General features: G+C 39.0%; 1 protein-coding gene across 1 annotated transcript; it reads right to left on the minus strand.

Moving 5' to 3' along the window:
• Window positions 1–7808: 7808 nt before the first annotated feature.
• On the minus strand, window positions 7809–16130 carry LOC306885155 (uncharacterized protein). Its single transcript, XM_079441511.1, has 4 exons — window positions 16053–16130; window positions 10942–10982; window positions 9291–9578; window positions 7809–9083 (listed from the first exon to the last, which is right to left on the minus strand). The coding sequence occupies exons 1-4, from the start codon at window positions 16064–16066 to the stop codon at window positions 8788–8790; spliced, it is 639 nt and encodes a 212-aa protein (XP_079297637.1). The 5' UTR covers window positions 16067–16130; the 3' UTR covers window positions 7809–8787.
• Window positions 16131–17042: the final 912 nt, after the last annotated feature.

Raw genomic sequence — 17042 nt, forward strand, 5'->3', positions numbered from 1 at the left:
GAGATTAGGCACAAAAGAGGTCAGGAGAACGTGGTAGCATGCCCTGCCACGCGTTTAGGAAAGGTTAAGAATGTAAACATATATTTTGTATGCTTTTATAATATGTTTACTCTTAAGGGGAAGAGTGTTACGGCTGGTGCTGTTTTGTGGTGTTGTTTGTTGTTTTTTCTCTTGTCTTTTTGTTTCTCTGTTGTTTGTCTTTACTTTTACTTTTTTAGTGCTACGCCATTGGTCCTGCTCCCTGCCAATCATCGTTGGAGGAGATGATGTCATAATGATGTCCTAATTAGTGACCAGCTGGATCTATAAAAGGAAGACTCTGAGACAATGTGGGAGATGTCTTGCTTGTGTCTGTTGCTAGTTGTTTTACAATGGTGTTGTTTAGCTAATGCTAAATTTGTATACTGTAGGTTAAGCTATAGTTCCATATGTTTGCGTGGGTTTTTGTACATTAAGCTTCATCTGATCTTTATTTTTGTAGATTTAATTTGTATGTATATCAAGGGGAGGAAAGGTAAGAATATCACGTGATCTACATTTTACATTCTGTAGTGAATGATTGTTAAATACACTAGGAAAGGATACCTCACTTGTTGTACTTTTTGTTTTTGCTAGTGAGAGTAGCTTAGTTTAGGGTATCTTTGGATACTGAAGATTTTTTCTTTTTGTTTGTCTTTTAGTTAAGTTTAGATTTGATAACTGAGTTAGAGGGTTATGTTTTGATTATTTATTTTATTTGACTGCCGCCCAGTTCCCTTCTACTTTTCCCCTAATTATTTGGGCTGACTTCTTTCTTTAGTTTTTTTTATGTAAATATTATATTGAATGGTTTAGGGACAAGAGTTTTCCCACTGTAAAAATTGTAAATAAACACTGGTTTATTGCCTTTAGCGCTTTAGTTGTTATTGCTGTTAAAGGTTTTAGTTGAATTTTGATTTGGTTAATGGGCTTTGTGAAACAAAACGAGATTATTTCAGTAAAGAACACAAAGTTAAAACCAAGATCAAGTCCAACTTTCAACCAATAATAACATTAACCTTTTCCCACGTGAGTTTAAAATATTCTAGCTCTGAGCCCCCAGGGTGAGGGTTTTTTTTTTTTTTTTTTTTTTTTTTTAGGCGAATTTTGCTTTTTAGAATTTTGCTTTTTAGGATACAAATCGTTGCAAAGCAGCTCTACAGGAAATTAAGTTACAACAATATATTTATATATTGCAGAACCTTAATATATTTAATTTATGGCAAAATCTGGTAATTCTGTATGTTGTCGGAGCGTTGGCATCCTCTGAGGGGTTGGCATCATCTCTTCTCAGGTGTTCGGTCATCTCAGATCATTTAGGGGTTGGATCCAGACTGAAGCTTCTGTCATTCCTAGTTACCACGGGATGTTAATCAACAGAGAAACAAATAGAGACATAATTAGCGTAGCTGCTGTTCCATCTAAGCAAAAATGATTTGTTCAACCCAAGCTAAAGAATAATAATAATGTACATTTGATCAGATATAACTGCAGTACAAGATTGTAAGATGCATTATGTGAATGCTTGGCTAAAGAGATGTGTCTTTAATCTAGATTTAAACAGAGAGAGTGTGTCTGACCCCCGAACATTATCAGGAAGGCTATTCTAGAGTTTGGGAGCCAAATGTGAAAAAGCTCTACCTCCTTTAGTGGACTTTGCTATCCTAGGTACTACCAAAAGTCCAGAGTTTTGCGACCTTAGGGAGCGGGTTGGATTGTAGCGTGGTAGAAGACAAGTTAGGTACGCAGGAGCTAAACCATTTAGGGCCTTATAGGCAAGTAATAATCATTTGTAAATGATACGGAACATAATAGGTAGCCAGTGCAGAGACTGTAAAATTGGGGTAATATGATCATATTTTCTTGACCTGGTAAGAACTCTATTTAAGATTTATTTAAGGTTTATTGAAGATGCAGGACAACCAGCTAGCAGTGCATTACAATAGTCCAGTCTAGAGGTCATGAATGCATGAACTAGCTTTTCTGCATCAGAAACAGGTAGCATGTTTCGAAGCTTGGCAATGTTTCTAAGATGGAAGAATGCTGTTTTTGTAACATGGGAAATATGATTTTCAAAGGACAAGTTGCTGTCTAATATAACACCCAGATGTGACAGTGCATCGGTCTAGTTGTAAATTGTAATCCAAGAGATTCTGTGTAATGTTTTTGGTACAATAAGTAATATATCTGTCTTATCTGAATTTAATAGGAGGAAATTCTTGGTCATCCAATCTTTTACATTTTTTACACAGTCTATTAGCTTAGATAGTTGAGAAGTTTCATCTGGTCTTGTTGAGATATATAGTTGTGTATCATCAGCATAACAATGAAAACTAATCCCGTATTTTCTAATAATATTACCAAGAGGCAACATGTATATTGAAAATAGCTGAGGATCTAGGACAGATCCTTGTGGTACTCCATACTTTACTGGTGATAATTGTGATGACTCTCATTTTAAATGAACAAAGTGGTAGCGATCGGACAGGTAGGATCTAAACCATCTTAAAGCCTGCCCTTGAATACCAGTATAGTTTTGTAATCGATCTATGAGTATCATGGTCTATAGTGTCAAACGCAGCACTAAGATCAAGTAATACTAGCAATGAGGTGCAGCCTTGATCTGAAGCAAGTAGTAAGTCATTTGTAATTTTAACAAGTGCAGTTTCTGTACTATCATTGGGCCTGAAACCTGATTGAAATTCTTCATAGAGATTATTTTTTTGCAAGAAGGAGCACAATTAAGCAGACACAACTTTTTCTAAAATTTTAGACATAAACGGAAGATTTGAAATGGGTCTGTAATTTGCCAGTTCATTAGAATCTAGTCGTGGTTTCTTAATAAGAGGCTTAATAACCGCCAGCTTGAATAGTTTTAGGACGTGACCTAAAGATAACGATGAGTTAATCATATTGAGAAGCGGTTCTTCTGCTACAGGTAACAACTCTTTCAGTAGTTTAGTGGGTACAGGATCTAATAAACACGTTGTTGGTTTAGATGCACTGATAAGTTTATTTAGCTCTTCCTGTCCTATAGTTGTAAAGCACTGCAGTTTTTCTTTGGGTGCGATGAATGAAGCTGAAATACTAGACGCAGTAGAATATACATTTGTTATTGTATTTCTGATGTTATCTATTTTATCAGTAAAGAAATTCATAAAGTCATTACTGTTAAACTGTGAGGGAATGTTTAGATCGGGCGGTGTCTGTTTATTTGTTAATCTAGCCACTGTGCTAAATAAAAACCTTGGATTGTTTTGGTTTTGTTTTGGATGGTACTCAGGCAGAGTACATCAAAATTATTATCTGTGATAATTTAATTTACAATAACTGCTTTGGGTGCAAGTGATCTAATATTTAGGAGCCCAAGCTTTAAAAATTGTTTTTGTTCATTTATTTTGCGTTTTTCTGGTTTAATCACGGTCAGATTTTTTCTAGATCCTGCATTCAATTTATATTTTGACCTCGCTATTCGGGGAAAAGACGCAGTCTGTATAGATTGGACAACGCAAGTACTTCTATCTTTTGTTATCAACATTTTTTTTTTTTTTCATACATAACACAGCATATATATATATATATATATATATATATATATATATATATATATATATATATATATATATATATATATATAAAATGAAACAGACACATACTCAACATCTCAAAGTCCAGTCAAAAGGAGGGAGAAAAGGAAGGACAGAAAAAAGAAACCCACAGAATTCCATACAGTCACGTATTTCAAAGAGAAAGCCCTGCCAAGCATCAATGGTAGAAGGCTTGGCCCCATTGATTCGTGCTGTTGTACATTCACAAGACACTATTTGCAAGAGGCTACGGATCCAATATGTTTTCCCACACATATGCAGTGTAAACCAGTTCTGTATTATTGTCTTCTTCGCAGCTGTAAAACCAGCAAACAACATTCTCTTTTGCATCGAACTTATACAGAGACTAGAATCATCATTAAGAAGACACAAACTTGGGTTAACTGAGCAATCAATTTGCAGTAAGGATGATAAAACCAGGTTTACATGTGTCCATAGACTGATAGTGATAGGACATGCAGAAAAGTACCTGATGATGTATTATTACATATATGGCAGTTGAAATTTGATTGTAGTTTCATTTTGAATCTTTTGTAAGGAGTTATGTATGCTCTATGAATGACTTTGAAGTGAATAAGACGATGAGCCAGATTTTTAGATGTTAAACTGAGATTAGACCACACCCTCTCCCAGTCGACAGATAAATTAAGGTCAGATAATTCCCTATTCCAAATAGTTTTAATAGAAAGAGGTTTCATAATGCAATCAAGAATCTTATTATATATTAAGGAAGCAGATGGCCGACCAGCAGATGGTGCAATCCAGTCCCGCATAGGATGAGAGGAAACGGGAGAAGACCAAGGAACGCCATACGCTTTGAGAGCGGAACGTAATTGAAGAAAGACAAAATATGCAGATGCTGGAAGACAAAATTTGGTTCTTAACGTCTGAAATGAACATAGGCCCTGGTTATCATATATATCACCACACGTGTTTACACCTAAAGAAGACCAAGAGGGTTGGACAAATGGACGATTTCCGCATACAAAATTAAAATTGTGCCATAAATGTGTACTATTACAAAATTTGAAGGGTCCTCCTATCCGACGTTCAACCGTTTTCCAGATTTTAATAGAGTTGGCCACAACCAGACCAAATTTATAATTATCCCCTTTTTTCCCTGTGCCAGTACTTCTATCTTTTAAGTGGGTAGAACAAAAGTCATCATAGTAGTTATTTGAGAGTTGGCTTACTAGTCAGATGGAGCGTAGCGTAATGACTCTGCTGAGGTGCAGGCCATCAGCACGGAAAAGCCTAGGATGCTCCCAGAAAAGATTCCAATTATTAACAAAGAGCAGTTTCTGTTCTTTACACCATGACGATAACCATTCGTTTAAAGCAAAAAGTCTACTGAACCTTTCGTGTCCTCGTCGATACGTGGGAAGCGGTCCTGACACAATGATCGTCGTCGCGGGCGATGTGCTGCGTACGTCTCGATCAGGCTATTGGGATTTCAAATTTCCTCCAAAGAATTTCCTCCAAGTATCATTGTTTTGTACCCAAGACTCCTGACAAATTAAATCATGGCAAATGTATTCAGTCATGGCTATCTAGCAAGCATGCAGTATTGGTTGTAAGAGTTGCACTGCGCCATAGGGTGGTGATGGCACAGTGCATAAGACACATGCCTTTGGTGTGAGAGACCCGGGTTCGAATCCACTGTGAGACACCAATGTGTCCCTGAGCAAGACACTTAACCCCCTAGTTGCTCCAGAGGCGTGCGACCTCTGACATATATAGCAATTGTAAGTCGCTTTGGATAAAAGCGTCAGCTAAATGAATAAATGTAAATGTAAAGGGTTCAAGTACTTATTTTATTGCATTCTAGTGACTTGTTTGGACTAAAACTATTTTTATATGTTGTAAGGATTTTTGATTTCGCTCAAACTACAATTATAAGTCCTCCAAAACACAATGTACAATTTATTACATAATATATATTAAATTACACGCGTGAAATTAATGTTTTAAAATTGTACAAAAAAAGGAAAAGTTTGTTTTTTATACAATGCCCACTAGGAGGTGCTCTAGCCTAGGCATTATACTTTCCTTGATCTGTTTTGAAGAGATATAGGTTGTTATTGAAATTTAAGTGACTCCATTCCATTTTTATCACAGAATAAGGCAAAAATGTATTTTATGGTTTCTGTTCTATAATAAATGTAAATTAGCACTGTATTAATTAATATACCAATGATGATTTTGATTTAATATACTTTATTTCTTGAAGAAGACTTGAAAACACACACACAAACCATATTGTGGCAATTGTGTAGTTATCAGTCAGAACGTTTCTGCTTTTATTCAGCTTAGTTACAGTTATGGCTAGATGCCTTTTTCCATATTACGGATTTCCTGAGTCAAAGTTAATTTTTTCTATGAATTGATTTGGAGCTTCTGTGCGAGAGCATCCTCTGGCTTCTAGTATTGCAATATTAACCTTGAATCAAGACTAGTTAGCACATAATTTATAATTGAAATGGTTTAATAACAGTATTCCGTTATGGCTACAGATTAATTGGTTACAAAATAGATGAAGGATGGTAAAAGATAACCAGTTAATTGTACCCAACATGTATGTAAACTGTTACCTGAGAGAGAGAAGTGGGGGATAGAGAGAGGAAGAAAAAGAGGGAGAGAGGGCAGAGCCCCAAGAAGAGTTTCAGCAAAGAAAAGAGCCTGCAGAGAAAAGAGACAGTTGCAATCCTCTTTTATCCCTTACTTGACCATGTGACTAAAACCCAAATGTGAGACATTCAAACCGACCAATCAGCAGATTACAGCTTCACCCTCTGGGCAAAAGGTGTGATAATTCGAAGAACCCCGATGTATACACAATGTTGGCCTACAGGCCTTGATCGTTATCTGCACATCTGTGCCTTCAGGAATGCCAAATGGCCCTTTTGTTACCCAATATATGTTTGGGACAGGAAAGCAGAAGTCTCTGATTATTTTGCAACCTTACAAAAAATAAAACGAACAAACGCACATCTGCAGATGCCAACTAAAGCTCTATCATGCAAAAAGGAAGCCATATGTGAACATGGTCCAGAAGCGCCGTCGTGTCCTGTGGGCCAAGGCTCATTTAAAATGGACTGTTTCAAAGTGGAAAAGTGTTCTATGGTCAAACGAGTCCAAATTTGGCATTCTTGTTGGAAATCACGGATGCTGTGTCCTCCAGGCTAAAGAGGAGGGACATCTTCCAGCATGTTATCAGCGTTCAGTTCAAAAGCCAGTATCTCTGATGGTATGGGGTGCATAAGTGCATACGGTAAGGGCAGCTTGCATGTTTTGGCAGGAACTATGAATGCTGAAATGTATATAAAGGAAAGGAAAAGGGAAAGGATGTGACTTGTGGCCAAGTATAGTGACCCATACTCGGAATTTGTGCTATGCATTTAACCCATCCATGTGCACACACAGCAGTGAACACACACCCAGAGCAGTGGGCAGCTAATGCTGCGGTGCCCGGGGAGCAGTTAGGAGTTCGGTGCCTTGCTCAAGGGTCTCACCTCAGTCGTGGTATTGAAGGAGGAGAGAACACTAGATATTCACTACCTCACCTACAATTCCTGCCGGATCTGATACTTGAACCCATGACCTTTGGGTTAGAAGTCCAACTCTCTATCTATTAGTAAATGTAATTAAGTACATTAATGATATCTGCTTGGTTCTGTTCTGTTATCTGTTGGGGGGTTATTATTGCTGCTCTCCCTGCTCATTCATGAACGGCTGCATGGATGGGCAGGGAGTTTTGCACAGAACAGAACCAAACTGTATGCTAATATCTATCATTGATAGTGGCCTTGATAGAACTGAAACTTACCTGGCTAGCCAGCTATCCAACTTCATGGTACAGGCTCCAGGTATGTGGTTATAGACTATGAAAACAATTGTTTAATTAAAAGGCACCAGAATGCAGGAAATGGCATCTACAGCAAGCCTAATTATTATTATTTTATTTATTTATTTAAATTTTTTGCTTCAGACGCCCATGGATTCTGGCTTCCACATATTCTGTATTTTGTAGATACCATTTCTAATTTAAAATCTAGCGGATTATAATGAATAGTTTTTTTATTTTTTTTTTATAAATAAATGTAAGCCACTTGTGAGGGTACTTAAATCCTCAGTAATTCATCAAATTGAAAGCCTTTTAAACTAAAGAAATAGTTTATAATTCATGATAAACTATGTTTATATAAACAGTCAAAAGCCTATAAACAAACAGAAATATTGTGACAGTGTCACGGTGCACACAGCAGGGAGGACACAGGAAACACGGAAACGAGGATGTAACTCAACATACTTTGATGTCTTTACTGGACATCAGGACAAGACAAGGCAGGGCAGACACTGACAGCAACACCGGGGAGTAACGAGTAGACCAGACGAAATGGCACAACACAGACAGGACTATAAATACACAGGTAAATTAACGAACACGGCTGGACAAGGATAAACTACTAATGACATGAAACGAGAACAGGAAACAAACCTATTAAGGGCACAAGAGGCAGGAACACATGACACACACGACAGAGGTCTGACAGACAGCTAAGAAGATAACCATTTCCATTAAGTTTATGGGCATTGGCTTTAAAACTAAACACAACGCAATGCATAATTCAAAATACAGGTTAACAGTTAGGAAGCAATGGAATACATTTTAACAATATAAGAGGATCATAAAAATACATGTTTTTTTTTTTGTTTGTTTTTGTTTTTTTTACTTAGTACTATCCTGAATAACTACAGGGTTGCCAGGTCTCCAAACAAATCCAGCCCTAATTGCAATTATACCGTGCATGGTTTTCCCGTCTGTCAGGGATCCCCACCATAGAAACAACATTAGCTCTGAAGACAGATGATCAAGAACCTCTGTCCAGATGTTGCAGGCGTCACTGCATCTTTTTGATGATAGCAGCGATCAGAATCAGAACCGGCAGAACAACAAACCCCAGCGAACTACAGCAGGAAGGAGGGATGAAAGAACATTTATTTAGTTATTTATTTTTTATGCTTAAAATGTTGTAAGCTCTCAATGCCACCTGTTTTCTTTGCTATGTTTTTTGTCATCATCCGTGTAGTTTAGTTTTCACTTTAATTCTGTAGAGGATATTGAGAGGTTAGTCACATTAGCATCAATTTGCCATTCAAATCATGATGAATAAAACTCAGTACGTTTCTCGTCTGTGACCGTCACTGTGATCAATATTTCTCCTTCATAGTCCAGAACTCTGTATGTTCCTGCATCATCAGCAGTAAACTCTTTAATAGTCAGCATCCCGTCACAGTCCTTCAGTCGATCGTGTGCTACATGAACTCTTCTCTTGCTGTCTCTCTTCCAGACCTTCTTCCATTCCATGCTGCTTTTGTTTTGATGCATAACTTGATGAGCATCTGGCAACAGAATATCCAACTTTAGCCTTTCGCCTATTTTCACAGAAATATCATCTGAGGAGAAACAGAAAGACATTAATCATTGTTATAATGGTGTTGTAATCATTTTGAAAAGTCATTGGAAAATTCATATTTAAAGATGAGTAATCTGAATATTAAGCTTGTCCCATTCAGAGTCTCTGCTGGTTGCGTGCAATATCACACAATTACTAAAGGAAAACCAGAAACACATGCAGATCATTTGATCAGTTTTGACTTTACCGTAAATATGAAGTTGGTACGTCCTGATTTGTGGCTCCAACACTGACTTTGCATTAATGTAATAGATTTCCAAAAAGTATTTCCCAGCATCTCTCAGTCTCAGATCCTTGATGATGACGTCACATGCTCCTTTTCTACATACTCGTTTACTGCAGTATTTATTTTCATAAACAAGGATGTGTTTTGACTGTCTGTTTAAGCGAATATGAAAAATATCTATGGCCGTAAATTCACAGGGCAGGATGATGCTGCCTCCCTTTTTTCCCATCGCACGTGTAGGGATGGTTTCTGCAAATACAGACAGTTTAATAGTTATTCAATAAAAGTGTAAATGCTGTTTGTGTATTTGATCATTTAAGCCCAATAAGGTGCCAAAAATAACTCATTTCAGTGCTCACGCTCTGTGTGAGAAGCACCTTTTGTTATTTTATGGGAGTGAGCGGATTTTTGACTAGGATGTTCTTCTTCTCTCTTTTAAAGCAAGGACCACAAAGGAAATAAGTTACTGCAACTTATCCTTGACAAGAAAGTTGTAACAGTGTATTGCGACTTTTTGTGTCAAATAAACTCAACTCATCTATGCACTTCTACACTATCAAGCATGTAATGTGTGAAATTCATAAGGTTCTTTTATCAGAATGCTGCCTTTACGCCATGTTGTAATTACCATAATTTTACTCATAGCTTTCCATGCTGTCGGACTCAGAGGTAGTTCCAAAATTAACCTGGCGGCAGTCATGTAACATCTGTCACTGGTCCTAAGTCATAGCCTAAAGGTGCGGTCACGCCATATCGTAATTACCAATTGGTATTAGGAGATACTAACTTGTAGAAAGTGTTCACATTCTCGTAGAACTCATAATTTCAACTTGTGAACTGGAAGCTTTCTGAAAGCTACGGCAGTTACATATGGCCTGAAAGCAGCAAAACTCTCACAACATTCCAAGTTTACAAGTTGTAATACCAGTTCAGGAGCATGTGAGGGCTTTGGTGCCATAGAAACACATAATTTAGATGCACGTGTTGTCATCTCAGAATTACAACATGGCCTGAATGCAGCCTATACTATTGAAGCTCGCTTCCGCCACTGAATAAAAAAAAAAAAAAAGGTTATTGCAACTTTTTATCTCACAATTCTGACTTTTTTTCACAGAATTGCATGATATAAACTCACAATTGCGAGTTATAAAGTTATAAAGTCTGATAAAAACTGCAATTCTTATGCAATTCCTGAGTTTATATCTCGCAATTCTGACATTTTTCTCACAATTCCTACTTGTCTATATCTGACAAGTCAGAACTGTGAGATATAAACTTGCAATTGTGAGTTAAAGTCCCGAGGGGGCAAAAAAGAATGATATGTTGTCAGAATTGCAAGTTTATATCTCACAGTTCTAACTTTATAACTTGCAATTGCGAGTTCGTGTCACGCAGTTATGAGAAACAAAAGTCAGAATTGTGAGATAAAAGCCGCAATTACCTTTTTAATTTTTTATTCAATGGTGGAAAAGGCCTTCCATACTATACCCTCCCCTAAGAATGTCAATTAAATCCAGCTGGCTGGGGTTCAACAAAACAATCAACTAGAATAACCATTCCTGCAAATTCAAAATTTGTTACAAATTATAAACAAAAATGACTGTATACTCACCACTGTAACTGAAAACCCACAACAGCAGCAGAAGTTTCAACCTGATGATGAAACAGAAAAGCTGTGGTAAGCCCTATTCGGACAGGACTAGTTTTCTGAACTACTTTGAGTTTCGATTCTTATCACTTGATGTCTGCGATTTTTGTGTAGCCTACTAATTCGGATGGGACAAAGATCTGTGTTTATTACAGAGGTGCAAGGGTCTGTTTTGTACATCTGGGCGTCGCAGAGATCATGCGCTCATGCGTGCATTGCGTAAAGTCATTCAGATTGATTACCATTAGTATAAGCACTTTAAAAACCCAGATGATGCACTTAAATCACCGAAGTATGGAACGTTGAACGCTTCATGCACTCAACTGTTGCAGCTTTAATTGCATCGCGAAGACGACGGGGCAATCAGATTCGGATTATTTATGACAAAATAACCTTATAAAATTCATGCACTTTGTATACATGGATGAGTACACAGTGCATAAGTACATAGTGATAGCTTTCATGTGACGTCACACACTTATAGAGATATATTTAGGCCACGCCCACACGGAGTTATTTTTACGCAGATCGCATGAAGTAGTAATGTAGTAAAACACAGATATTAAAAGGTGAAATTCAGTAAAGACCTGTCTTCTAATATCTTCAATTGTTGTGTACCCAGCTGCAGCAGACACACATTTGGACGCATTGTGCGAGCTGTCTCTTTAATACCACGTGCTTTATATACATGTTGCTGCTGATTGGGCTGACATTTTTTGACACCCACCAAACATGAGAAAACATATATAAAACCCTTTGTGCTCCGGTGTGAGCTTGAAAGTGCCCCAGGTCTTATTAAAATACCATGGTGAACATATAGCCTTCCTTAATGTGTGGCTACTTTAGTTTAACTATTTTATTTTTTTATTTATTTGTAGAAAAAACATGTTTAATTTATAATATTGATATATGTAATTAAAACATTATGTAATTGAGTGCAGAAATGAACGTGAATCTTATCTGACGCTGATATTACAGTAGCCAGTGTTAACAGTTTATTTGATCTGGCTTTGATTTTATTATTGTTATTTTATTTCTTTGCGAGAGGCAAACATATCAGACATGCCTGCGATAAGAGCGTTTATGGTTGCTACAAAACACACAAGGAAACGCGTTGTAAATATATATATGTATATCATAGGCAAATGATAATGGTAATTTGCTTTTGAATTACATAGATGGCGTAATTACTAAAACCAAGATGGCGCCGCTGTGTTCGGACGCCGTTAGGTTCGCTCCACTGAGAATTTGCTTCTACCTTCCTTTTTACTTAGTTTTACTTTCTCTTTTTACACATCTCACGTCGGCACTGATCACCTACAACATAGAAACACTTTTGGACATTGGAAACCGCTACACCAACCTGTTTCAGGACACTTTATCCACGAATCCTGCGTGGCCTCTGGAGATTCTTCGGAACGCGGAGATAAACAACACCCCCCCGAGGCGACGGATCAAGAAACACCGCGGGAAGCGCGCTGGAATTCGAGTCAGACTCAGGAAAAGGGCTCACAGTCCTCCTCTCCCAAGCATTCTCCTCGCTAATGTCCAATCCTTGGAGAATAAGATGGACGATCTTAGAGCCAGGATTAGTTTCCAACGGGACATTAGGGACTGTAACATCCTTTGTTTGTCAGAAACGTGGCTTTCGTCCTCGGTCCCGGACACTGCTGTAATGCCGAGTGATAACTTCTCTGTCTTTCGGACGGACAGAACAGCAGAGGCCGGTAAATCCAGGGGTGGAGGAGTATGTTTCATGATCAACAAGAAATGGTGTGACCCCAGGAATATCTCCATTCTATCGCGTTCCTGCTCGCCTCATCTGGACCATCTTTCCATTATCTGCCGCCCATTTTATCTGCCCCGGGAGTTTTCATCGATCATTGTTACTGCTGTGTACATTCCACCACAGGCGGACACTGGCTTGGCTTTGTCTAAACTTCACGATGTGCTCAGCGGCCACATTAACAAACATCCTGACGCTGCCTTCATCATCGCGGGGGACTTTAACAAAGCCAACCTCAAGCAGGTCATGCCGAACTTTTACCAACATGTATCCTGTCCAACTAGAGGACCAAACACACTGGATCATTGCTACACTCAGTTCAAGGATGCCTACAAAGCCCGCTCACTACCGGCTTTTGGCAAATCGGACCATGCCGCCATCTTTCTAACACAACAAACAAAGGCTCGTTCAGGAACCTCCGGTGCAGAGAGTAGTGACGCGCTGGTCCTCCCACTCAGAGACTATGCTGCAGGCGGCGCTTGATGACGTCGACTGGGACATGTTCCGGGCGAGTTCTTCTGACGTCAGCGAGTTCACGGATGTAGCATTAAGCTTCGTAAACACGCTAACCGAGCAAGCTACAGAAACAATAACGATAAGGACATTCTCCAATCAGAAACCGTGGGTGGACAGAACAATCCGTGCCGCGGTTAACACACGCACCGCCGCTTACAATGAGGCTCTTCTGTCTGGGAATACGAGCGAGTACAAAGCATCGTGCTATGCTCTCCGACGCGCAGTAAGAGCCGCCAAACACAGATACAGAGAGAGAATTGAGTCTCATTTCCAGCTCAACGACTCTCGACGGATGTGGCAGGGACTGAGGACCATCTGTGACTTCGGAAACAAATCCTCCGCGGAGGTGAGAGCAGATCCGTTGCTGGCCGACGAGTTGAACATCTTCTACGGCCGCTTCGATGGCAACGGCGGTGGCGCGTTTCTGCCGACCAGCGCGTCTGGAAGCAACAGGCAGAGCAGCGATGATCCTGTAATCACCGTGTCGGAGGATGAGGTTCGGAGGGCGCTAAAGGGAGTGAACGTCAGGAAAGCAGCCGGACCTGATGGGATAACCGGCCGTGTTCTGAGGTCCTGCGCCGATCAGCTCGCTGGTTTGTTCACTTCTATCTTTAATGAGTCCCTTGCTACCGCCGTGGTTCCCACCTCATTCAAAAAATCCATCATTATCCCTGTGCCAAAGAACAATAAACCCTCTTGCCTGAATGACTATCGCCCAGTTGCCCTCACATCTATAGTCATGAAGGTTTTTGAGAGACTTGTAAAGAGCCACATTTGCTCCTCCATCCCTGATACTCTGGACCCTCTTCAGTTTGCCTATCGCCCAAACAGATCCACGGACGATGCCATTTCTCACGTTCTCCACTCTTCCCTCACACACTTGGATAGCAACAATGGAAATTATGTAAGGCTGCTATTCATTGACTATAGCTCAGCTTTCAACACTATAGTCCCCATCAAGCTGGCATCTAAACTCACAGACCTCGGCCTAAACTCCTCACTCTGTGACTGGATTCAAGACTTCCTCACCGGCAGACCTCAAGTGGTGAAAGTTGGCCAGTTCACCTCAAACTCCATCACTCTGAACATAGGAGCCCCACAGGGCTGTGTCCTGAGTCCCCTGCTTTACTCTCTCTACACGCATGACTGCGTGTCCTCTCACAGCTCCACATCTATTGTCAAATTCGCTGATGATACTGTGGTTCTGGGCCTCATCTCCAACAACGATGAGACCGCATACTTGGACGAGGTAGAGAGACTCACATCATGGTGCCAGGACAACTGTCTCTCTCTGAATGTGAGCAAAACTAAAGAGCTGATCATGGACTTCAGGAAGAGACAGCAGCAGCCCTACACACCTCTTATGATCAGTGGGACCCCTGTGGAGAGGGTGAGTAGCTTCAAGTACCTCGGTGTAAACATCTCCGAGAACCTGACTTGGACTACACACATCCAAACTCAGGTAAAGAAAGCCAGGCAAAGACTGTACCATCTGCGACAGCTGAGGAAATTCAGGGTCTCACCAGCAATCCTGAAAACTTTCTATTCAGGGACCATAGAAAGTGTATTGACTCAGTGCATCTCAGTGTGGTATGGAAACAGCTCAAATCAGGACTGCAAAGCACTACAGAGAGTTGTGCGCTTAGCTGAGCGCATCTCAGGGTCTGCTCTCCCCTCTCTGCAGGACATCTACCTCAAACGCTGCAAAAATAGAGCTGTCAAAATAATCAAGGACTCAAATCACCCTGGTAACCAGCTATTCACTTTGCTTCCATCTGGTAAGCGCTTCCGTAGCCTGATGGCAAAAACTGAGAGACTTAGGAGGAGCTTCTTCCCCCAGGCCATCAGGCTCCTAAACTCTAACTCTGTGTCATAACATCACTTGAATCCATGTAAATATCACCATATCAATAAGCTATTCATAATTTTTCTCTACCTCATATTGCTGCTATTATATACCCTGTACAACTTTTTTGCACATTATTTTGCACATTCCTCTTAGTACTATTTAAGTCAACAACATACTGACCTGCACATTTATACTTTTTATCTATCTTTTTATTTTATTCTTTTTATTTTATTTTATTTTTTTTATTTTTTTCTACTTTTCTTCTCTTAATATTTGTATACTTTATAATTGCACTGTCCTTGGAGCGGACCTGACCTACATTTCACTGCTGGTTATACTCTGTATAATTGTGTATGTGACGAATAAAACTCTTGAATCTTGAATCTTGAATTATCACAGCGGTTGTGTGAGAAAAACACAGACGTGACAGATTTTGAAAACAAATTTCTCAAATGACCCCCTGTAGAGCTAGTCCCGTCCGAATAGATAGCTACAGTTTTTACACAAAAGAGATTCATGTAAATGCTTTCCCCAGATAATAAAAAACCTCTCATTTTGCATGAATATTTAACTATATTTAATATGCATGATAAAAATGTGTGATTAAAAACAGTATATTATTCCAGTGTAATGCTCATTCAAACCCAAACCCTCAAACAACAGGTTTTGCCTCCAACAATCATCTCATCAGCTTCATAATCTAACAGATATCCCACTCAGTCTCAGATAAAAACATATCATCATAATAAATAAATAATAAAATCATCATAATCATCACTCATCATAGTCATATTCACATTAATGAATATGTTCATTGTAAACATGTTCATGTGTTTCCTCAGCAGCTTTAGTTTTATACAAAACAAAACTATTGGTTTAATAACTCAAGATTAAATGAATCAATAGTTAAAAATGAGAACTTACATGGTAAAACGCATGCGTGTCTTTTGTTCAGGTGTCAAATATTTATCAGGAAACACACACACACACACACACACACACAAAGGGATGGTTCTTCCAGAGAGGGGAATTTTTAATGTCAAGAGGGGTGTGGTTAACTTTCTCTAAACATACATTCAATGCAGACTGATCTCTCAAAAGATGAATATAATTTTGCATGATTTTCAGTGATACAATTTTGTGAATTAGGCTATGTATTTGCATATAATTAACTTTATATATTTAACTTTCACTTTTATTTCAAAAGACAGTTCCTGGATCAAAGCCTGTGTTTAAGGCTGGATGAGCCCAAAGAAGTTAAACATGCAAATGTATTCAGTCCCATGAGGAAAGCTCACGCTTGCATAGATTTGGCTTATTCTTTTCCTTGTTAATAAATGTAAAATTGTGTTTTTTTAAACTGCTTAGACACTAAAAGTGATACTCGAGGTCCACCCAGTGAAACCATACACTCATATACTTTAGATCAATTCTGCAAAACTGCACGTATAACCGGTCCTCCTCGCCCCGTTCCGAGGCTTCGACCCGCTGTGTCCAGTGACGGAGGCGGGCACTAGGCACATGCACAGGTAGGGCACAGGTAGGGCTCAACATGTGCAGGGCACTTGCCAATTCTGCAAAACTCCACGTATAACCAGTCCTACTCATTTCATTTCATTTTATTTATTTGATAGGGACAATGATCCTTAATCAACAGACAAGTTACTTGCTGTAAACAAGCCAGAGTTAGCTACAAGTGCTAGTTTCCCTAGCCAGGTCTTAACAGGCACCCTAAAATACAAAAAACTATAAAATTACACTATAAATTTAATTAATACAGTAGCAATGTAATAAATACAGCAGGAATTTTGAAACAATATAAGCATACCCTCAAACAGACAATATATTGCTCACCTCACCTAACCCTTAACTTAATTTCAGTACAAAGTAAATACAATATTATTAAAAATATAT

This window comes from Barbus barbus (assembly GCF_936440315.1).
Source record: "Barbus barbus genome assembly, chromosome: 19".
Lineage (NCBI taxonomy): Eukaryota > Metazoa > Chordata > Actinopteri > Cypriniformes > Cyprinidae > Barbus > Barbus barbus.